At 36.0% G+C, this 24,486-nt stretch overlaps 1 protein-coding gene and 2 pseudogenes across 2 annotated transcripts in view; all 3 read right to left on the reverse strand.

Moving 5' to 3' along the window:
• Positions 1–4,510: 4,510 nt before the first annotated feature.
• LOC125351113 lies at positions 4,511–5,375 on the reverse strand (annotated as a pseudogene). Its single transcript, XR_007210911.1, has one exon. The product of XR_007210911.1 is annotated as a mortality factor 4-like protein 1 (transcript).
• Positions 5,376–19,339: 13,964 nt separating this feature from the next.
• On the reverse strand, positions 19,340–19,452 carry LOC125352154 (annotated as a pseudogene).
• Positions 19,453–21,023: 1,571 nt separating this feature from the next.
• Kcnmb2 (potassium calcium-activated channel subfamily M regulatory beta subunit 2) overlaps positions 21,024–24,486 on the reverse strand; it is a 277,164-nt gene continuing 273,701 nt past the window's right edge. Inside the window, exon 5 of the mRNA XM_048346010.1 lies at positions 21,024–21,605. Within this exon, the coding sequence (XP_048201967.1) occupies positions 21,321–21,605 (285 nt within the window). The 3' untranslated portion in view covers positions 21,024–21,320. The remainder of the gene's footprint in view (positions 21,606–24,486) is intronic.

Genomic DNA, 24,486 nt, shown 5'->3' on the forward strand with positions numbered 1-24,486 from the left:
ATTCAGATACGACCACATATAACAGCAACATAGATATACTATAGCCTGAAGTATAAAGGTAGAGGGCATAACATACATCTAGGCCAAGGGCACTCAGGAAGGGAGTGGTTGACACAAGAGAAATACTAAGGTGTCAAGAATTAGAAAGTTACAATTAAAAAATATCCATGAGCTAAAATCACATCTTAGGAGATTTTAAGTAAACATATATTTCACAGAAATAATAACAGATTGGAAATTGGAAAGTAAGCTGGCATGAGATAAAAAGGCAATAGAGAGATATGAAGGATGGAAAGCTTCACTGATGAAATTTAAGTTAAATTTAATAAAATCATCAGAACTCCGAGAGATAATATAATAAATAGATTCAATATATAACAAATTGTGTAGTAAATTGAATACATAGTTAAATATAGCATAAGTAGAATAAAGTTACCAGAACACAAATACATCCTATGGGATATCCATGGAATTGTGACTTAATTTATAATCCTTAGGAACAGAATTATGTAGAAAGTCTTAGTTTATTAAAATTTGAATTACCTAGTACCTACATAACTTTTCAACTGAAACTGCTTCAGGTATGTTTGAATTTGAATCAGAAACCAAGAAGAATTGAAACAAAGCCCACGCTTCTATTGAAATATACCAATTTTAGTTACAAAGCATAAAAACCAAAAACTTGATGTGTTACTTTACAACGTGCCTGTCAAAACAGGACAAAACGACTATCTGCCTACAGAATATTTTGGCACAGGATAGAAATTCCCATTTGACGATAGGACACAAGGAAGAAATATAACAATGAAACCCAATAATCTGAGCACAAATAACTAGATTCAGAAATGAAAATCATTGCTACTGAAATCCAGTGCTATGTTTTTTGTTTTGTTTTGTTTTGTTTCAGGTTTATCTCTTTATTCACTTATTTAGTTTTATGCAAGTACTTGAGCTTGAATTCAGTACCTGGCTGCTATTCCTAGTATTTTCCTTGATGCTAGTGCTCTACCACTTGAACCACACCTCCAGTTCTGGCATTTGGGTTTCATGGAGATAAGGGTCTCACACATATGTTTCTTCCTGGGGTAGGTTTGAATCTTAATCCTCAGAGTCTCCTGAGTGACTAGGATATGCTAATGGTACTGCGAAACTTAAGTATTTTTTAAAACTTAATTTGACCTTACCGTGGAGAAATAGCATACAAGAAAAAAAAGATTATTCCAAATTCTTCTTCAATACCCGATTCTCCTTGAAGCATGATAATTCTAAAAATTAAGAAATCAACATGCCATTGAAGATGGTGATAGGTTAGCACTGCTTAGATGAGGTTGTCTATCTATCACGAGCATCACCACACACTCTAAAAGACATTGCTTCAAGAATCGAAAATTTGGAATATCTGCTCTTCCCATGGGACAAATTCTTTCTTATATCAACTGCACAAATAATCTTATGTGAGACCAATATGGAGGGTGTTTGCATCAATGGTTGTAGAAGAAATTTTGAAGACAAGAGTTTTAAAACGTTTTTAACTAACTTGAAGTATTTTGGAACAAAATGGTCTTTTAATTGTCTTTAGAGAAGATAACTCTCATTTCCATGTACATTTTCTGGTCTATTTTTTATTTTAAGCCTCATTACATCATAGTTAATCTGCACACTCATCAGATCTGCCTGTATCACTTAAAAAAACAAAAGACAAAGAGGGCTAAATGTCTCAATGTCTTCCACAACCTGTTATTTATTTAAAAAATGCTTTTGCAGTAATGCATTAAATAGCAAGCTATGTAGTCTGTTTTTACCAAACCATTTGGCCTGAGAGTCACTTAGAAAATTTTATTCAGTGAATGCAAAATAATCTTGTTTGACCTGGGTGCAAGCTTTGACAAGAGAAGAGTTGTTTACTGACTTATGACAAGAATTAACTGTCTGTTCTTAGTCACTGCTGTATTTTTCATTGTGGAGTATTTTAAGTCAATTCAAAACTTAAGACTAGAGTCTAGAAGCCAAATACAGGCAAATGACTAGAGCCAGAGTGGGTTTAAACCCAGCACACACATACAAAACAAACAAACAAACAAACAAACAAAACCTTTGAAATATCCGAACAAATTTCTTTACTTCTTTGCTTAAATTCTTTATTTAATTCCTTATTCCTGAGAATTTAAGCATTTTAGATGAGTTTTAAGTTCATCAGCAGGACAAAAATCCACCATATGTTGTTCACTGTAGGTGTACTTTTTCTTAATATATTTGTAGTACTTTGCTAGGGCTTCCATAACAACTTACAACAGATGTGATATAAATAAAAGAATTAATTTCTCTGCAGGTTTGAAATCCAAGATTAAAATGACAGCACACTCAGTTCCTTGTGAGGCTAGTCCATGGTTTGTAGAGTCCATTTTTTTTTTCTGTATTAAGAAATTTCTTTGTACTTATTCTTTACTCTTCTATGGCCACATTTTCTTTTATAAGAGCAACAGTTACTATTGGATCGGGGAGCTTTCTAATGATTTAATGCACAATCAAGTGCAAAGCCAATGATAAGAAAATGCTTGATCAAGGGTGTATAGTTGAGGTCCCCTCTACAGACAGGTGCTTTTCATGAGCAGATTAAGAACTGAGGTCTTATTAATTCAAATCTTCAAAAGTTATTGCATGTTCCACTTTTGGGCATCTATCAAAAAGATTTCAAGCAAGACAACACCAAAGCCACCAGCACAACAATGTTCATCGCAGCACAACTTGTCATTGCTAAAATATGGGACCAACCCAGATGCCCCTCAGTAGATGAATGGATCAGGAAAATGTGATACATATACATAATGGAATTCTATGCCTCTATTAGAAAGAACAACATTGTCCCATTCATAAGGAAATGGAAGGACTTGGAAAAAATTATACTAAGTGGAAGTGAGCCAGACCTAGAGAAACATGGACTCTATGGTTTCCCTCATAAGGAATAATTAGTACATGTTAAGGCTAGTCATAGCAGAAGATCACAACAGCCCAATGTTTATGCCCTTATGAACACATAAGATGATGCTAAGTGAAATGAATGCCACGTTATAGAAACAAGTGTTATACCATTGTTGTAATTTTTTTTTCCAGTCCTGGGCCTTGGACTCAGGGCCTGAGCACTGTTCCTGGCTTCTTTTTGCTCAAGGCTAGCTCTAGCTCTCTGCCACTTGAGCCACAGTGTCACTTCTGGCTGTTTTCTGTATATGTGGTGCTGGGGAATTGAACCCTGGGCTTCATGTATATGAGGCAAACACTCTTGCCACTAGGCCATATCCCCAGCCCTGTTGTAATTATTTTTAACATGCCATGTGGAACTGTACCCTTTTCTTTTTCTCTTGTATTCCCTTCCTGTGGATTTTACCCACACTATCACTGTATCTCATCTTAGTACCCTGGATACTGTATATGCAAGCATTAGAACTAGGGAAGGGAAACGGAATATCAAAATCAAAAGACAAAGGATAAAATGACAAACAGTTCTAAAAGCAATACTTAAAAAACAATTTGGTGTAAACTACTGTTCAACTCATGGTGGGAGAGGGAAATGGGGAGTGGTGAGGCAATGGAAAAATGTCGTAGATAACAAGTTTAACAAGAAATGTACTCACTGCCTTACATGTGAAACTGTAATGCCTCTATACTTCACTTTGACAATAAAGGAAAGAAAAAGTTATTGCAGATCTATAACCTTAATATCTTCAATGTTCAAGGCTCAAGATGTGCTCAGAAGATTTCTTATTTCTGCCACATCGTCATTGGTAGAATGTGAAGAAAATTAGTTGTGACCCATGGTGGCAAAAGCCTTGGAGAATCTAGAAAAATGGCTTTTAATGAGTAAGACAGGATGGAAATCCTCTTAGGGCTCCAAAAGCATCCACAAAGGTGCTTTTCTACTGGTAGAAGATGGAGGACAGGTGCTTGCCAGACAAAGTGCTGCCTCCTAGGGATGGAGAGGGCCTCGGTGTGTGTGGGGGGAGAGGGGGTGTTGGGCACAAGAGGTGGTAGAGGATAGGACTGGCAGAGTAGAGAAAAGCCAGGCTCTCTCAGGATCCAGTGGCCAACTACAGTGCTGGGTTGAAAGGACTCCATTCCTGGGAATATTTGCTGAAAAACTGGGGAGTGACTTTTGAAGGAAAATGCTGATTATGCTGAAGGAGGCCCTGTCTTAAAGCAGAACACTACTTGGTGCTTTCATACAACAAAGGCATAGATAGGCTAGAGAAAGGCCTTGGAGGTGGTGCATAGACTCCTGTTGTATGGGTCCCAGGGGACTGGAGAATGTTTCCTCCCATGTCTTTCATATGCTTCAAAGAAAATGTCCTCCAACCTTTGGAAGAAAAAAGTCTAAAACAATCTTTTCTTTTCTTTTTGAGTGGTAACCCCTTTTATTTTCTCTGCTTAAAACAGAACAAAACAATAATCAATTCTGTAGTACACTAGTATCTTCGAAGTATACCGTCTATATAAGAGGAGGATTAGGAACAAAGTGTCACACACATCCCCAATGTGTGCATGCTTGCAACATGTTCCACAGATGCATGTGGGCTCTCACATGGCCTTCAGGTGGTACTCGAGGCGGCGGGGGCGGGGGGGGGGGAGCCACTTCGTCATTGCTGGCACTAAATAGGGTTGCAGAGTTCTTCACCAGGTACTTGAGGAAATCATGGAGATAGTTGAGTAGTAATGGCAGGCTTTGCTCATCCAGCAGAGTGTAGGCCAGTATGGTACCAATGTGAACGAACAGCCACAGAAGATGAGGCACTCCATACATGTAGGACATGGGGAAATCGGGTGGTCAGCAAGGATCTCCGCATACTGAGGCCTCTCAAATTTGTAGAGCAGCTGGGTGCCCAGCATCTCATTGAAGTACTCCTTGATCCCGGCCACCACCTCATTTGTGATGTACTCCTAATTGCCTGTATTTCCCCGAGATTTCTTATAAGTTGCATAATCTTCTAGAATGGAATCCACATTCTTCTTAGCAGGAAGATAAAACAGCTGTTTCTGTCTGGTAATTAAGTCCCAGTCATCAACAAGCCATGGTTTCAGCTCCTCAGGAATCTTCACTTTAACTTCAACTCTGTTCATAAATATTTCTTCATTTTCAAAAGTAGGATCTACCTGAGCCCTTTTCTTCCAAGGTAGCTGGGGTGTCTCACTGGTACTGCCACCATCTCCATTGCCAGTTGTTTTCTGCTTATTCTTTTTGGTTTTCACTTCAACGCTCTTCTGCTGTAGGCTGGAGGTCTTCTTCCCTGGACCACCCCTTTCATCTTCCCCTCCGCATATTGCTCCTGATTTGCCTTCTTAAGTTCTTGCTGCTTCTGGAGATTGGTGTCCACATACTTGAGCATTCTTCTCTCTGGGACCCACTCATCCTAGTTTTTTTTTTTTTTTTTTTTTTTTTTTTTTTGCCAGTCCCGGGGCTTGTCTCAGGGCCTGAGCACTGTCCCTGGCTTCTTTTTGCTCAAGGCTAGCACTCTGCCACTTGAGCCACAGTGCCGCTTCTGGACGTTTTCTGTATATGTGGTGCTGGGGAATTGAACCCAGGGCCTCATGTATAGGAGGCAAGCACTCTTGCCACTAGGCCATATCCCCAGCCCTCATCCCAGTTTTTATGCCAACCACTGTGATGTATAACATACTTTACTTGGTTGTCCTTTATGGCAACCTTCACACACTTTGCTTCATAAAGAACAGGTCCACGAAAGCACAGCACTTGCTCACACTCCTGGAGCTTAGGCTTTGGGTCCTGCTTGGTGCCATTTATAAATGAGTCGCAGCCTCTGACTTCTCCCACCTCCCCCTGCCCCTCACTCTCCACCCCACCCAGGTTCTCATCAAAGGCTCCCTCAGCTGCAGCCAGCTCTACATCCGAGGCCCGATTTGCTTTCTAGAACAATCTTGGCCTAATCAAGTTTTCCTGACCTTCCAAGAGCTAACATTTATTTCAGATTTTTTTTTTTTTTTTTTTTTGCCTTACATGGTCCATGGTACAATTCAGTTTTGAACTTCACATGATAATGCCACTTGGAAGAGGATAATCTCTTTGCATACATTTCTCTTTTGGACATAGGAAATCTGAATTCAAGGTAATAATCTCTTCCCTTTATAAAGGTTTCAGAGAGGTAGCACTTGTTAGCTCTATGTTAATAAAAGTCTTTAAGATTTTCCCTCCTCTTTCTCTACTAATCTTATCTAATGATAGCTGTTCAATATTTATAAGCATATAGCATACTGTTATCAAATACTTTAAATATGTTTAAAGCACTGTTCAATGTGCTGTTCTTAGGGATAAGAGCTAAAATACATAATATTGTAGAGATCATAGTAATTGATATGCTCTCACTGCCCATTTTCCTAAGCACTTGGTATAGTTTCTTTTCTATTTCAATAATTCTAAGCTGTAAATTCAAATTTTTCTGCTCTCAAGCAGTAGAAATATAGTAAATGTTAATAAATTTATTGTGTACATGTCATTTATAAAGTTCCCCTTCCACTTCACTACTTTCAGCTTGTTTTTTTTTTTTTTTGTTTTTTTTTTTTTGCTAAGTCAGGTGAATCCCAGGAAGAGACTAGGCTTAGATTCAGTAAAGGATTTATGAAGGATTTTAAGTCACCAGAGAAAGAAAGATGAGAAGGGCTTAAATTTTAAATGCAGATACGTGAATTCAAAAAGCAGAGGGCTTAATTGGGTGCTAAAACCTGGAGTAAGCCATTCTAGGATGATATGCTGTTCAGTTTGTGAAAAAGCTAAGTAGAAATGTAAGAGTTCATTCAACTAACATTAACCATTTGGGATTTAGTACCTCAAACATCACATTCAATTCAGTGTGGTCTGAAATAGCTCTTTTGAAATTGCAAACCTGGTATACTCTGGTACTTTGAGAACTGAGGATGAATGGAGAGGTTTAAGCACTGGTTGAAGCTTTTACGATCTTATAATGATCAACAAATATATTTCTAAATCTATCTTTCAAAGTTTGTCTATCTCTCTCTCCATCCATCCATCTCCCAATCTACCTATATATCTGTCATCTCTAGATTATCATGGTGATGCCTAAAGGTCATTCTATTATTTATCATATATTCAAACCTGTGAGTTATTTTATATTTTTACTGTTTTAAAGTTATAAATTAACCTGATATAATTTTAATTGCTTCTACTTATTGTTTTGTTATAATGTATGAAACACAAAGGTTAAAGAATATTTATACATTTAGTCTTTTTTGTTGTTGTTGTTTCTTACTAGTCCTGAGGTTTGAACTCAGGGCCTAGGTACTGTCCCTGAGCATTTTTGCTCAAGGCTAGCACTCTACCCCTTGAGCCACTATGCCATTTCTAGCTTTTCCTGTTTATGTGTTACTGAAGAATTGAATCCAGGGCTTCATGAATGCTAGGCAAGCAATTTATCATTAAGCCACATTCCCAGTCCCCACTTTTAGTCATTTTTATACATATTTTCAGTAGGCCTTGTAGAAAATGTTGATAATTTATACACTCTCAAATATATATGTACTTGTTTATAGCTTGACTAAAAACTTGGTTTTGTAGCTTTAAATATATTTGTGAAATTGGAATTACTTAAAAGTAAGTAAAGGGGAGGACACAGAAATGGAGGAACAAAGTGTGAAAAAATGCAGCAATGGTACTCACTAGACACAATGTTGAAAATGAACTATGCAACTTGTGGGTGGGGATGTGAGGGAAAAACTGGAAAAAAGTGAGGGAAGGGGTGACATTGTCCAAAAAGAAATGCACTCATTAACTGTCTTGTGTAAGTGTAACCTCTCTGTACATCATATTTATAATAATAATACAAAGTAATAATTCTTCATTTATTTTATGGATGTTTGAAACATTTTTAATAAATTGTCATTATTTTTTAAACTTTTTTCATTTGGATGACTTTGTTCTTTTCTGTTTTACTTTACCCTCCCTCTCTCCCTCTCTCCCTCTCTCCCTCTCTCCCTTCCTTCCTTCCTTCCTTCCTTCCTTCCTTCCTTCCTTCCTTCTTTCCTTCCTTTTCTTCTTTTCTCCTTTTCTTTCTGAATATATTATTACTGGAGTTTGAACTTAGGACTTGTTCTGCTGTCACTTGGAGAATTTTGTTTTTCTCAAGGTTAGAACTCTACCATTTGAGCCACAGCTACATTTCTTTTGTGGTTGCTTGGAAATGAGTTTAATGGACTTTCCTGACAGGCTGTCTTCAAATCAATGGGTTTTGAAAACATTTTTGAATACAGGGTATTAACTGTAAAATGTTTTTCAGTTTAATTTTTACAAGTATCTCAAATATTACATAAGCTTTTGTTAGTGATAACTCCCAACATAATACTATGTGTCAGATTAACCAATCTTTTATTTCCTTGTTTCTGATCTTTGTGTTTTGCTTTTAAGCTTCTCACTGACTCACTTCCCAAGTTAGAAAACTTGAAATCCCTTTATCCAGATACTTTTATGTTCTCATTTAAATCACATATGAATTTACTTAGATGTAGATTTATGAAATACTGATTTAACTACATTACCTTCATAATATTCTCAGTGAGGAATTGGTTGTTTTGTTTGATATTTTGTCCTTCAACTCAGGACCTCAGTCTCCAGTACTTTTTTTTTCATTGAAGGCTGGAGCTCTATCATTTAAGCCTCACCTTTATTTCTGGATTTTTGGTAGTTAATTGGATGTTGGTCATGGATTTTTCTGCCCAGGTTGTCTTTAAACTGCAATCAGCAGAACTCAGCCTTCTGAGTAATCAAGATTAAAGATATGAGCCCATAGCCCTGGCTAGGTATTGGTATAATCATCATTTTCTGTTGAAATCCCATGTTTGTCAAACAGTAGATGTGTGATTCCAGACTTGGTATTATTTCATTTTTGGCAATGATACTGTGCTGAATATTTCTCTATCCTTACTATTTTCCAAGGCAGTTCTCAGTATGGCTAAAGGAAAGTGTTCTGAGTGTTCTGGGAATGGGAAATACAGCTGTGGGGGGTGGGGTGGAGTAGGGGGCTGTCCCTGAGATCACAACTACAATCTGCTATGAATTTGTGAAGTTTTTGTTGGCCAAGCTAAAGTTTTGAGCTTTTCCACAAACACAATGGAGACTCTTTGCTCATGTCTATTTAGGACTTTATATAATCAATCAAGTATCTGCTTATTAAGAGTTAACTCTGGAATAGGTAAGGGATAGTGAAAAAATCTGCAAATAGGAGTATTAATTCTGAGACTAGAACAACAGTGTGGATAGAAGGGGCTAACCTGACAGGTGCCTGAAGCATTGAATTAATGCCACATTGTGATTGTGTGGCTGAGTGCATGTGTAAAGTTGTAGGATAAATCAGAAAATTGGATGAAGGTCAATGAGAAGAGACACAATAAGCATTCAAGCTTGGGAACACTAATTCCTGCAAATCTTAAAAGTATGAGCATTAATGTAGTTCCTTGAGAAAAGAAAAAATGCTATTGATAGTATATAAAAGGATTTTACATGTATTATCTTATTTAACTTTCACCACAATCATCAAAAGATACTTTCACCATTATTTGGTAAGGGAGAAAACAAGCATAGAGTTGGAGAGTATACTTCTCTGGCAGGAAATTGGATGGAGGTGAGGCAAGAAAGAGGTTTGTAGACCCCATATCCATGCTCTTCCATCACACAATACTGACCCTCTTAAAATATGTTATTGCTACATTAAGTGACTTATATATTTATCAGAAAAAAGTTTAAGAGGAGATATTATTTCCCCACATTGTATTTGTTTTGGTTATATTGTAGAAAATTTCATATGTTAAGCTATAATGTTCAAATGTGTATTTTGTGCTTATTTACCTATACCTGGGTATGACATTTAATATAATTATTAAACAGGCACAGATAATATCAAATCTTACTTTGCAAGATGGTGCTTGCTTTCCAGGTAAATTCTTAGGTTCAGTTAGTATATCACTACAACAGTAGTTTTCCTTTTTTGTTATTTTGATCACATTCTAAGCATCCTTCTAATTGTATAGAATTAAATTCAAGGTTCTAATAATTCATGATTCAGTGGACACCTGAAAGCCTGCTGCAAATCTTCTAAAAGCATAGTTCCTTCATTTGCTCAGGAGATGGTGCTGGAACTTGAAAATGCTGCAGAGGAAGTCTTGTGTGTGACAAGTTGTCACACTTTTTTATTACATCATTAGTGGCATAGTTTATTTTTTGTAGAAAAAAAATCCCTGCTGCCTTAAATATCAAGTTAGTCAAGATGGTGATGTCATTAGCCACCCAAATCCAGAACTTAGCCAAAAGACTGAAGGAGAGCAAAAGTGTGTTTGTCCTGTTCCACTGTAGTAGGCAATGTATTTTCCCACCTCTTTAGCATATGTTAAGTACTGGTGGGAAATAAAAAAGCTCCGGTTATGGCATGACACATTCTGTGCTGTGTTTTTCACCTTTCTGCAGCTTAAACTGCAATTTTCAGTCAATTACTGATGTCTGGGACTGTTATTTCATTTCATTTATAGAAACATTCCTACCCCAATCCTTTAATTTGCTCACAAAATTTTGTTTATTCTGTGTTTTAATTGTTATAGAAATCAATGACAGGGCTGGGAATATGGCCTAGTAGTAAAGTGCTTGCGTGGGTTCAATTTCTCAGCACCACATATATAGAAAAAGCCAGAAGTGGTGCTGTGGCTCAAATAATAGAGTGTTAGCCTTGAGCAAAAAGAAGCCAAGGACAGTGCTCAGTCCCTGAGTTCAAGCCCCAGGACTGGCAAAAAACAAAGCAAAATGAAATCAATAACACATTATTTGTGATAAGAAAGTTTCAGAAAATCTGTCCTGCATTTATTTTCTGAATTGGTTGCTCATGTTTATGTCTTTACTCTGAAGTTGAAATAAAAACTGGGTAAATCCTGTATGACAGTACTATAAGGTGTAGCTTACTAGAGGCTAGTTTCTTGACACTTTTTCAGGGTAAATAGTAGGAACTCAGGTGTGATCTTATATATGATTTTAATGTTAATATTGGGGCTTGAACTGGGGACTGTGTGCTCTTGCTCAGTTTTCTTGCTCACAGCCATCACTCGACCACTTGATCACCACACCAGCCTGGTGTTGTGCTGATTGAGTGCAAATGAGGTTTCCTGGAATTTTCTGCCACAATTTTAAGTAGCCCTAGGATTACAAGTGTAAGCTCCTATTGCCTGGCCAATTTACTGCCTTGAAGGTACCCTTGGTGTTAATGACTGGTTCCAGTGTATACTCTACTCACTCTTTGCTCCTCCATTGCATTCCATGTTCCTCTCAAGTTAACTTTGGATTGTTTTCTTGTTCCTCCTAAACTCAGATAGATGCTTACAATGCTCAGTCTCTTAAGTCCTTGAACTTTGAGGATGGATATGAGCCTGAAAGTGTGAGCCAGTCTAAGCTCCCCATGTTTAGAGAAGAAGTTGAGGGAATTGAGTTTGTAGAAGAGAAAATTGGCAGTGCAAAAGCTTAGAAATGTGAAAGAACTTTGAACATTGCTAATTGCCTCTGATTGGAGTGGCTGGGCACAGTGATGTCAGAATGACAGAGGGCCAAATTACCCAATCATCCAACTCACTTGAGGCATTAGCATGTTACTAGTGATTCTTTGATTGTAAGTCTTTCATAATCAAACCTTGTCTGCAGTTCTTTGTTCAATAAAAATCTTTTAGCTTTCCTCTGCCTGCAGATGTCAGGGTTGTTTTACTTATTTCCACCATTAAAAGTGGAAATGGAAGGATGATCACATGAAAACGGACTTTAAATTTCCTGTGTCTGCTCTTTTGGAACTCTGGCCTAACAGTGATAATGAGAGGGTAAAGTAAATTTCTGGCCTTATCTGGTCTTCCAAAGAGCTCTTACACTCAAGTATTTCATGAGAATTTTCTGGAGTGAATTAAACAACAAAGGTGTTTCTCTGGTTAAGAATTAAAGTGTCTCCTTTTTAAAGAGGAGATCACCACTGTTCAATGACTTGAACAACTTCTCTGACTAGTGGGAAACAGCCTTGGCACAGAAATTCTGACGCCTAATTAGCAAACTAATAGGCCTATGGGGAAACATCTCCATTAAGAGTCTCCTGTGTTTGTTGGCCTAAGGAAGCCGCTTTGTCATGAGAATCTCCCCCCTCCCCCCCATAGATCCTCCCTGGGGGGACTTGTTTGCCCAGCTGCTCCAGTGAAAGCTTTTTACAGTAAATAGAGGAGTCATTGGTCTAAGATAATTAGTCTTGAGGGAATAGTAGCTAGGTGATAGTTAGAGTTCTGCCTTGACTGGTTTGATCCTTTATTGTGGTAGCAACAAGCTTTGTAGTAGCGACATCCCTTGCAGTAGTGACATCCACAACTTTTGTATTGATATGGATAGCTTTCTGTATTAATTTTATTCTTGAAGTTGTGAATGGATTTCTAACCCTATATAAACCCTGGCCCTCCTAAAATAAAGTGTGCATCGGTCCACTCACCTCTGCATCCCCTGTGTCCTGACTATGGTTACAGTTAACTGAGTCCAACAATGTGTGTGTGTGTGTGTGTGTGTGTGTGTCTGTCTGTCTGTCTGTCTGTCTGTCTGTCTGCTAGAACAGGGGCTTGAACTCAGAGCCCCAAGCTCTTGCTTAGCTTTTTCCATTTTCAGATCCAGCCTTTTGCTGGTTAGTTGGAGATAAGAGACATATGCTTTGTCCTTCTGAGCAGGCTTTGAACCTCAGTCCATCCTCAAATCTCAGCCTCCAAAGTAGATAGGATTGTGTTAACCATCTGTACCCATCTTTTCAGACACACATTAGTATTTTCTAAATATTCCTACATGTTTACCAGATTAATTTCTGGATTGTTAGCATCCAAAATGTTATTTGTTCTAGCCTGAGAGTGTGGCATTTCTTAAAAAAAAAAAAAGGTTAAAGTTGCAAAAGTTCAAGGTCTTTGTCAGTGTTAGCACAGAACTAGCCTTCTACAAGAATGCACTCAGCTAAACTGCATCTGGGTCCTAGGACTTTTACTAACGGACCCTCTGAACTGTATTTAAATGCTGTCTTTCTCTAGGGACTCTGGAAATTTCCAGATGATTGTAACTTGATGGTGACGGACCTCAGTGTAGTATTGGCAACAATTTCTGTATTTGTCACAACTGTTAGAAAGGAAGAAATCTATTTTACACATATTTGGTCTCCTATCTAAACTCCCTGCCTTCTCCGTATTGTTAGATGTTAGCTTTAGCAGCTGCTTGCTTTTAGTTAGAAATAAAATAGATAATTGTTCTAAATTGATGCTTCTGTCATATTCAAGGAGGGCATAGTGAGGGCCTGTTTAGTTCGCTCACCATGAGAAGTTGCCAAGTGTCAGGGATTGCAGCTGCCTGATGGGAACTACTGGAATTTTAGTGCAGCTGTGATTTGATGAGTCCGATTGGAGGAGGCTAATGAGTTTAGATAGCTCTGAGACAAGGGTATCATAGTAGTGTTTAGACATTGAAGTAATAAGCATTGTGTTACAGATGGTAGCCAAGCTTGTGGATGATGAATAGGGCTTCCTGCTGATTTATCTGTAATAATAAATTCCACCTTAGACTTGAGATGGGATTACTTTGTTAAATGCTATACTGTGGGGAAAAACTTAAAATGTTTGTATTTTGTCCTTAACATTAATTTACATAAAAATAAACAGTTAAAAGGGACAATTGAACTGGTTGTAGGTCAAATAGATGCTCTCAACTACAAAGAAAATAACCCCTCAGAAAACCACTAGGGGGCCAGTGACTAACACCTGTAAATCCTAGCTATTCAGGATGCTAAGATCTGGTTTGAAGCCAACTGTGGCAGAAGTAAGCAGAGAAAAGGTAGAACTGGAAGAGTGGCTTAAATTAACCTTGAATGAAAAAAATATGTAAGGGCACAAGGCCCTGAGTTTAAGCCCTGTACTGGCAAAAAAAAAAAAAAAAAAATAGAGGGGTTGGGGGGAAACAAGGTTTTTCTAAGTATCTAATGAACAACTGTACTTATTGTATTTTTTTTGGTTTAAATTTCTTATTCTGTCTACACATATGTCATCATTTCTTCAGATTAGTATATTTTGTGCCATTTCTTATTGTAATATAAGTAATGTCACCGTTTTTCTTTAAGCGAGCATCCTTTCTTCCACTAGAACAAAAATATTTTGCATCACTTGTAAAATTAGAAATGCCCTTTTTGATTTTAAATTATATGAAATAAATGAGCAAGTTGTAGACAACCTGCAAACTCTCAGCACTGACTCCTTTTCTTCCTTTTCTCTTAGTAGCACTTGTTTTGTAACTCTTGTATTCCTTCAACCAAATCTGAGTTAGATGAAGACTGTATCATGACTTTGTCCAAGTTTCTTGAAGTAATATCTGGTGATTTTACTCATTCAAAAACCCTTTTTCTAGTCTAAAACATGCCATTTAGCCTTGTGGAGTGATTTTACTCTCACTCAGTAGTCTATAAATCATAGTCTTTTTCATTTGTGTGTATGTAATACTATGCTAGCCAGTCTGGCCAACCTACTGACCAACATCCATTAAGCCATGTTGGGGAAGATAGTAGTGGTAACATACAAAGAAAACTGGTTCTTCTGAGGCCTACTACTAATGCTAGGCTGTATTTTAATTCCATGGTTATATACATAGAGATTAGGGGACCATATAGTTGCTGAGATAACTTTTGCAGCTTATGCAGATTAAAATTGTTAAAAACGTAGTCAAGAGAAAAATAAAAATGATTATAAGGAGAGAAGAGAGGGATGGAGAAGTTAAAAACAGTTCTTTATTTTTAGTGATAATATCTTTGAATTTTTCTTTTTTCTCTTTCTATTTAAATGAAGCATTTCAAAGAAGTCAAAATCAGATCTCACAGACTCACTTTGTTCTCTGATGCCTAAGCGTTGCACTAAAGAATGTCATCTCAGCTATTAGAAAACATAGAAAAATCACAGCAACACACTAGGAGCACATGTGTACTCTTTTGGTTGTTGTTGGGAGTCCTGTGGTTTGAACTCAAGCTGGGCACTGTCCCTGAGCTTTTTATTTTTATTATTATTTTTTGTTCAGGGATAGTGCTCAATCTTTGACGTTTTGGTGGTTAATTGGAGATAAGAGTCTTACAGACTTTCCTGCCCAAACTGGCTTTGAACTGCCACCCTCAGGTCTGGCCTCCTGAGTAGCTAAGATAACAGGTGTGAGCCACTGGTTACATCTGTGCTCTTAAGTAATTTTATTCTGGTTGTCACAAGCTAAATAACATAAGGTAGAATTTCAAGATAGTATTACCTTTCAGAAGGCCAAATTTAATTGAGATGTAATGTGCACAAATGTCAAAATATTCAAGAGAACAACTTAAGAAAGGAAAAGTTTATTTTCAGAGTATTAGTCTCAGAGGGCTCATTCCATGGTTTTGGCCTCAAGTGCTTTAACTGAACATCTTGGCAGTAAGATCATGTGGCACAGAATCTTCTTTACTTCATAGCCAACAGTAATAAGACAGAGGACGAGCAAAGGCAAGGAATCAGGTAAATATATAACTCTTAAAGATATATCTCCAATTCCTACTTCCTTCTATTATGCGCTATCTACCAATAATTTTAAGCACCTTTCAATACTACTACTATACTACCAATCCACTGACTAATTCATTTATTTCATGTGCTAATTATCTCTAGAAATATCTCCACAGACATCCCAAGTGGTGTGTTATTCTAATCTCCTTGGAATTTTTCAGTCCAATGAAAATGATAATTCAGATGAACTATCAAAGGTGATAGGGGTTTAAAATTCAAACAAGCATCAGATTAAGCTGTATCATCAATTTATTTTACCCTTGAATATCATGCTCCTTTCATGAAGTTCTCTTTATGGTAATAATTCTGGCTAAAAGCATTGTTTTCCAGTGTCCTATACTCTTAGCAAATGGAAATTTTTCTTCCCCAATGACCAATTTCTTTCTTAAATAAAATAACACTAATAAAATAAGTTAGTTTAAAAGAATGATTTTATCATGTGAAGGTTTGTCAGTGAATACTATATGGAAGCACATTAAAATCAGTTCTCAGGAAAGCCTTTTAGCATTAAGTAATAGCAAGATTAGAGGAGCAAATGCTATGGTTTGAATGAATGTCTTCCAAACATTCCTATGTTAAGGTTTGGTCCATAGAGTGGAGGTACTGGGAGGTGTTGTGGGCCTTTAAGAGGTGGGACATAATAAAACATCCTTAGGTCACTAGGAATGTAGCAGGCTCTCTCTGGAGTCTGTGGGACCCTGATCCTATTTTCTTTATTATTTGGCTTGAGACGTGACTAATTTCTCATATATATGCTTTTGTCATGGCAATTCATTATTTTCACCACAAGTCCAAAGCAATGCAGCCATCAATCATAAATCTACAAGGCTATAAGCTAAACATATCTAATGCAGTTAATTAACTTGTATTAGTGGCGAGTAGTAGAGCAAATATTCCCATTATTGGATGTTTCCTACTAAGGATGCTGTAATATCTTACATATTTGTGTATTTTAGGAAAATAAATGTTACCTTAGAGTTCTACCTATGGGATTATACAATGTGAGTGGTTATGTTGGCACTATTAATAATAGTTCTATACTTTATAATTAATAAGCATTTTGTTGGTATCTACTATATGTTATAAAAATGATGGGCATTTTACCTACAAGTTTCATTCTCATTATTTGTAAATATTACCCTCACCTTTGTGTATTAGAGGCTTATCATATTTTTATTTTTTGAATGTGTATTGTCTTAGTCCACAGAGCAGATTACAAACTCATTCTTAAAATAAAAAGTAGTGAAATAATCCTTAGAGTTGTGCAAACGTAGAAAGGTAGCACAAATTCAATGAACACACCATGCTGACAACTTTTTCAGAAAAGTCCTAGAACATTTTTTCTTGATTTAAATATCTCATGTTGTATACACATTATAATGGTTATTGTAGAACTGTAAGAAGAAAAGAAACAACATTTAATCATCCCCTCTTTTTTCACTAGAACTATGATTAATATGTTGCTTCCATGAACATCATTTATTTCAGTATTTTGGGAGGTGGAGTTTACTGTACCTGTATTATAACAAATCTTTTTTTTTTCTTGAAAGTATTTTATTTCAGATTGAAAACTGAACAGTATTCACACTGTTCATTGCAAGGTACACTATTCGTGAATACAATGCTGGTCATTGAGGAAATGTATACATACCTCAAGCTGTTCTTCATGCTTTTTCTTTTAGAATGATACTGTTTACCAAAAAGAAACTTCAGCAGTACAGGAAAAACTATTTTCCCAATAAATCACAAAAATCTAAGATTCCCAGTGGAATCAAGATAACCTTTTCACTACCACCACATCAATATGCTTATTGGAACATCAATATTTGCACCCTGAGTACATTTACTCTCAAAAATGAGGGTGAGTCTTTAAAAACAAATTTCAGTGTGGTAAATGTAACGGATCTCTGTGAGTATTAAGTGTTTGAAATAGGCAGTTAAAACGAGATTTACTATTTTTTATAAGTAATTGTTCCCTTCTCAGTAAACCTAAGTCTAAACATTCACAATTGTCCTACAAAATAAATACGGTGATTACACACAATATGTTATGACAAACTAGTTTCAAAAAAGCCAAAAGCTTTAAATAAAAATTTTGATCAGAATAAAATGTGACTATAAAACATCAAAATAACATCACATTTTAAATCTCCTATGGTTTACATAAGTACTGTGGGTTTCCAATTGTAGAATATATTTTCCTCATTGTGAATTAAAATATGAACATATTGGAAACTGTTCATTTCAGTGATGATACTCGTTTTGGCCTTTTAGCTTTATTCTTATTATAAAAGGTTGGACTGAGGGCTAGAAATATTAGTGGAAGAGTGCTTTCCTTGTATACATGAAGCCCTGGGTTCCATTGCTCAGCACTACATATATAGAAAATGGCCAGAAGTGGCACTGTGGCTCAAGTGGCAGAGTAAAAAGAAGCCAGGGACAGTGCTGAGGCCCTGAGTTCAAGGCTCTGGAATGGCAAAAAAAGAAAAAAAAAGGATGCATTGAGTATCTGTTAATAGTCTAATTGTTGTTCAGTATTTCATAAAAAAATCATTCTTTTACAATTACTGTATTAACTCACTTCAGTCAATTATGCATCATAATTTGTTATCCTACACATCTATATTAATGTTAATACAATTAGTATAGTGTCAATATGTTTTACCCTCAGCATTCTGGTAAGATGCTTATGGCTTGACATGAAAATAGTATTTGTTTTATAAATGCTTGTGTAATAGTTTTTGGCCACGCACTAAAATGGGTGAGGGGTAGCACACTGGGATTCTAAATGTTATATGGTCTTCATCAGCTGGTGTTTTTTTCTAGTAGCTTTTTACAAAACCATATCATTTATTATAGCTATTTGTGAGCAGTCATTAGTACATTTATCTTCTCTTGGGTTTTAATATAGTTGCAATTTGGGGAATCTGGAATCAATAAACCTTTAGAGAAGATGTACCAATTGGAGGATGAAGTGATTTAGAAGCACAGATATCCATAATATTTGATAAATCATTCTTATTTGAGTAATATGAAAACTCAATGCTCTGCTTCTCACACATGTAAATAATATTTGGGGCCCTAAAATGGCAAATAGTTTATTGAGAATGCCAGTAGGAAGACCTCTTTTTACAATACATATTAATATTCATGGGATTCTAATTGAGAATCAGATGTGTGTCTTGAAAGTTGGAGGAAAATGTTCATTCTTTTCTACACACATGTATCTTGAAATGCTAGTGGTAAAGAGACTTAGTGATCAACTGGCCTCACCACCTAAATTTGTTGAAAATGAAATTAAGTGACTGACTGAAAAGATGAGTTAGTTAATCACCCTGTCTTGGACAATGTCTACCAGTTCAACATTCTTTCTTCTACCTTAAAATTCCATCAGAACCTCAGAATCTGTTAGAGTAATGTAAAAGACCCCAAAGCCATGGCCATAGCTAGTATAATAATAAAGCAATATAATGAGACATTTTTTCTCATCTTGTCATCATCTCAATATTTTGGAACAGTGAGTTTTAACATCCCCCAGCTTCAACATTCTTAATAGTGTAAGATAATATTAATGCTCCTCTGAGGGTTTAAAATAGTTTATATTTACAAAGGATTTAAGACATTATGGTAGTCCTAAGTCTATCTTTTCCGATTGTCAACAACTATATCTAAGTTATCTAATGGGGCTGTTGCTGTATTGGGAGTCAATAAGTTACTAGTTAATATCTCTTTTTTAATGGAATGTTTCACAAATTTGAATGTCATTCTTGCATGGGGGCCATGCTACTTTTCTCTGTATCATTCCAATTTTTTTTTTATTATATGTGCTGCTGAAGCAAGCACTTATTACCTTTTTTAATATCATTATTTTGACATTTCTACACTTCTCTAAATGATCAGTTGGAATTTTGAAAATAAAAATCTAGAGGAACTTAAGCTAACACATAATTTCATTATCATATATTTCTTCCTTATGTCATTTGAAAAGAAGCCCAAAGAACATATAAGACTAGATTTATTCAGTCCCACAGTCCAAAAGATTTCCACTCTTTCTTCATGATTACACTTTCAGGTTAGAGTAAGAGTAAAAAGGTTGTTGTTATTATTATTGTTGTGGTTGTTGTTATTGTTACCAACTGCCTGTATAGGGACTGAGGAATTAACAAAGGAATTTGCATTATAATCTCTTAAAATACTGTTAAAGACAATGTAAAACAAGTTTTTGGATTAGCATGGATGTGTCAGTTTAAAATGCAAAATAAAGTATTAAAACCATGTGATTAGTTATATTTAAAAAAATTACACATTTGAAGTCCTGATTATAACCTAGGGATTTATTTGTTTATGAAAAGTCAAACGATGAATTACAATATTGCAGAATAATTTCCACTTTATCAGAATAGTTTCACTGCTCTTTCCACAAATGATTTGTAAAATTTTACAATACCTAAAAAACTTTGTTTACTACATTACAAAAAGTTACTTAAATATAGATGAGAAAGACAGATGCTTTTCTTTTCATATTGAAACTAAAGATGGAATGTTTTTTATTTAAAACCTATCCCTGTCCTCCCTCCCAATATAATAAGTAAGTAGCAATGTAAAGAAAAGCTTCTTTTAAATCTGATATTCAGTTCAAATGTATGGTAGGAAAAAGTCTATTCTGCATATAAAATATAACAACAAAAAGAGAATTATAAATAGAAAAATAAAACATGTAGAGGAGACAAATATTCTGCATACATAGCTTTAAAATTCTAACAGGGAATCCTTGCCTGAATGAGAAGTTACACATTCAATCATTAACTTAAATGTAAATTCCCAAAGACCATAATTCCAACATGTTAATTTGCCACCCAACTGAAACAGTTTACCAGTCTACTAGAAAGTAATAACAATTTATTTTTACCATCTAGCAGTTTAACTGAGCTTGAATAAAGATTTTAACATAAATATATTAGTAACATAGACTTTCCTAGATTGCAGCTGAGCACTTACCAACATCTAGTTAGTTCATAAGTAATGCAACATCTTGTCACTATCAGCTCTTCACACAGTAGCAGGGTCTTAAATGGGAAAAGGTTTTCATTTCCTACTTAAATCATAGGAAGAGATTGACTAATGAAAACAGCTTTTAAAAAAGCCATTTGAAATTTGAATCTACAGCTGGCTAAGTTCCCTCTCTTTGTTCCTGTAATACAGTAAAAATATCGGGGAGATGTTTAATGTTCAGAAATCTGGTCCCTTCACTTGGTACAGGCTCAAGGTAGAAGAAGAAAAGAAAAAGGTATTTTTTGGCTTAGCTTTGGTAAACAACAAATGAAGAAAAAAATTGTTTTCGAGAGATCTGATAACTAAGAATCCTGACCTTATCTTATAGATATTTTCTACATTCCTCCAAAAAGCTTGGCAAATGAATAACTGAGGCCTATTTTGGTGGAAGGAGAGAAGGATATACTAGTTCCAGCATAAAAACAAAATTATGAAAACCACAAAGTAACACAAAACAGTTATTTTCTCCTGACTAATAATGATGTCATGTTTGCATATAGAACAGCATTTGTATTATTGCTCTACAGTATAATATATTAAACAATATATTAAGGAACTCATAATGGACTGCACATTACAAACTTAAGGTTCTTTGGTGAAGAATGAAAGAAAACAGTATTTGAGCTTTAAAGGAAACTATCATAGCCACTTTTTTTCTTTTATCTATTGATCCGCTGGATCCGCTCACAAAGCAGAGAGAGGTACTGCGTGAGTTTCACCATGGCAACAATCGCAATGCCCCCAGCCATCATACATGTTGGCCAGAAAAGTGAATGGAACAGCACATTGAAACTGTAGAGTTTGGTTAGAATGACGGTTTTCTGGTTTCCTTCTGGATCAGAGTAGCAGGCAAAGTGTTGATACTTTCTGAAGTTTTCCATGACAACATTCACCAGAGACATGGATTCCTCAAAGTTTTTTCCACACTTAGGTATATAGGAGCACTGTGGAGAATGAAACAAACTATCATCAGAAGATGTGATTCTTAAGTGAGAATGTGTGTGTGACACTAGGAAGGAATATTGTATATTGGTCATCTCAGTTTTATTTATGAAATAACCATGATAGTTCTTTTTTGTATTCAAGCCAATTCTTCCAGAAACCCTAAGCAATTATACAGTAATTAAAATAATTTTGGGTTTATGTGACCAAGATCTATATATCATTTAATTGTTAATTTAAATCAAGTTATGTATGAGTTAATCAACTTGAATTAATAGTTTTGTATTGCATACACAAAAGGTAAATGACTTCCAATATATTCTTTTTGCAATGACTATGTGAGGTGGGTTTTAATTATTCCTTATTGAACACATTTATAGCATAAGAATAAATATTTAGAATTTTTCCACATAATATCAAATGTTCCCATATCATAACAAAGTCAAAAGTAGCTTATTTATATTTTTGGTAGGGCCTTACTGTCTTCTTCATGGTTATTTTGTTACTATTTTCAAGGAAGCATCTATCTTCTAGTGAATTTCTGGAAAGAAATCTTAAGAGCAAGAATAATTAGCCATATGCCAGTGCTCACAGCTTTAATCCTAGCTATTCAGGAGACTGAGATCTGAGAACTGTGGTTCAAAGCCAGCCCAGACAGGGAAGTCCATGAAACTCTTATCTCCAATTAATAAGCAAAAGGCCAGAAGTGGAGGTATACAGCTCAAGTGTTATAGTTGCCAGCCTTGAGTGAAAAAGTCAAAGGATAGTGCCCAGGCCCTGGCACCCCCAACCTCCTATAAAGGCCTATGATGGTTGGAGAATACTTACCTAGCATGCCATAGTAGCTTTTTCCATGTGTCATTGAAAAGTAAAGCTTTGGAGGATGAAGATAGTGATATTGTGATAAATCATGCTTTAGGTAATATTATGTAGAAGGGCACAATTGGGTAACTGCGCTTTTATGTGAATGCAATAAAGTGCTGGTGCTGGCACAGCCTCATTGCAGTCTAGAAGCAGAATTCTGCAATGCATTATATCTTATGACTGCAACTCACCCATGAGTGAAAGGGAAATTTTTTTTTGTTACCAGTCAGAGATAGAGTCAGAGAGAGACACACAGAGAGAGGCAGAGAAAGAAAGAAGAAAAGAAATAAAGAAGAAAGGTCTGTTAGCCAAATGGCAATAATTCTCTTACTAGGTAATAGTCTTTCAAATAAAATCTGATATAAAGTTCCTTTGAAACCATGTAGCAAGGTTGTAGTACAGGAAATCCTTAATAAAAATTAAAACCGTCAGGGACTGGTATGTGTTCATTTGGCTTGGTTGGCTCAGGCATGGTTTGTACTCAGGACCAGTAGCTCCCAAAAGGTGCAACAGACAGATGCTAAACAGAGAAAAAAATTGTCTGCAATGTTCTTTCAGCAATTCCTGATGCTGTCACCTGTCACTTTTAACAGATATGTAATCTGGCTTCTAAAAATGTAACCATATTTTAGTCATTTATTTTGACTCTTTATTGAAGGATCCTTTTGTAATAATGAGTATACTAAATAGTAAAACAAGGGATGGATTTATGCTAAAGATGTCTAGCTACTATGTTACTGAGGACAGGTTAAACAGGTTTTCCGAACCAAATTCATTCACCTTATGGGTTAATATTAACTTCAAGTATCAGTAAGAAAAAATAAATATGCATGCAGCCTCAATAAATTTTTATTAACACATTTCCCTGTTGGATTGTTACATTTATTCACATGTTCTTTTAAAATACTTAAATGCTTCATACTAAATTAGGAAATCTCTAAAGATGGAAAATTTACCAGCTTATAATTTGCACAGGAGCAGGCCTATTCAGTGGCTTTTGTGTCATGTTTTTATCCCTTTTGTCCTGAGGTATTTGCATTTTGTGCTGAATTATACATTAGGATTCTGCCATTTCGTTGGCTCAAAAATATAGCTATGGAAGTATTTCTGGGACTGGTATGAATTTAGAACTAAGATTTAGGTGTCTTAGGATTTTATTATGTGTTTAGTGAAAAATTTTATATGACTGGTTTTGATGTCAAAAATGTGTTTCAAGGTGAGTGCTAGTGATTAACACCTGTAGTCCTAGCTACTCAGGAGGCTGAGATCTGAGGATCATGGTTCAAAGCCAGTGTGGGCAATAAAGTCTGTGAGACTCTTATCTCTTATTAACTACCAGATAACTGGAAGTAGATATGTGGTTCAAAGTGGGAGAGCATTGGCCTTAAGCAGAAGAGCTCAGACACATCATCCAAGCTCTGAGTTCAGGCCCCATGATGGACCAAATAAAAGGACATGGAAAAATTATACTAAGTGAAGTGAGCCAGACCCAAAGAAACATGGACTCTATGGTCTCCCCCATAGGGAATAATTAGCACAGGTTTAGTCTAGTCACAGCAGAGGATCACAAGAGCCTAATAGCTATGCCCTTATGAATGCATAAGATGATGCTAAGTGAAAGAACTCCATGTTATGGAAACAACTGTTATATCATTGTTGAAATTACTTTCAACATGCCATTTGTGAAACTGTAGCTTCTATTGTTGTTGATCCTCTTGTATCCCCTTCCTGTGGTTGTACCCGCACAATCACTGTATCTTATCTGAGTACACTGGAAACTGTATATATTGGTATTAGAGCTAGGGAAGTGAAAGGGAACATCAAAATTGAGAGACAAAGGCTAAAACAACAAAGGACTACAAAAGCAATACTTGCAAAACCATTTGGTGTAAACCAACTGAACAACTCATGGGGGGAGAGAGAAAGGGGGAGGGGAGGGGGGGATGAGGGAGGAGATAACAAACAGTACAAGAAATGTACCCAAGGCCTAACATATAAAACTGTAACCTCTCTGTACAT

Source organism: Perognathus longimembris, chromosome 5, assembly GCF_023159225.1.
Source record: "Perognathus longimembris pacificus isolate PPM17 chromosome 5, ASM2315922v1, whole genome shotgun sequence".
Taxonomy (NCBI): Eukaryota; Metazoa; Chordata; class Mammalia; order Rodentia; family Heteromyidae; genus Perognathus; species Perognathus longimembris.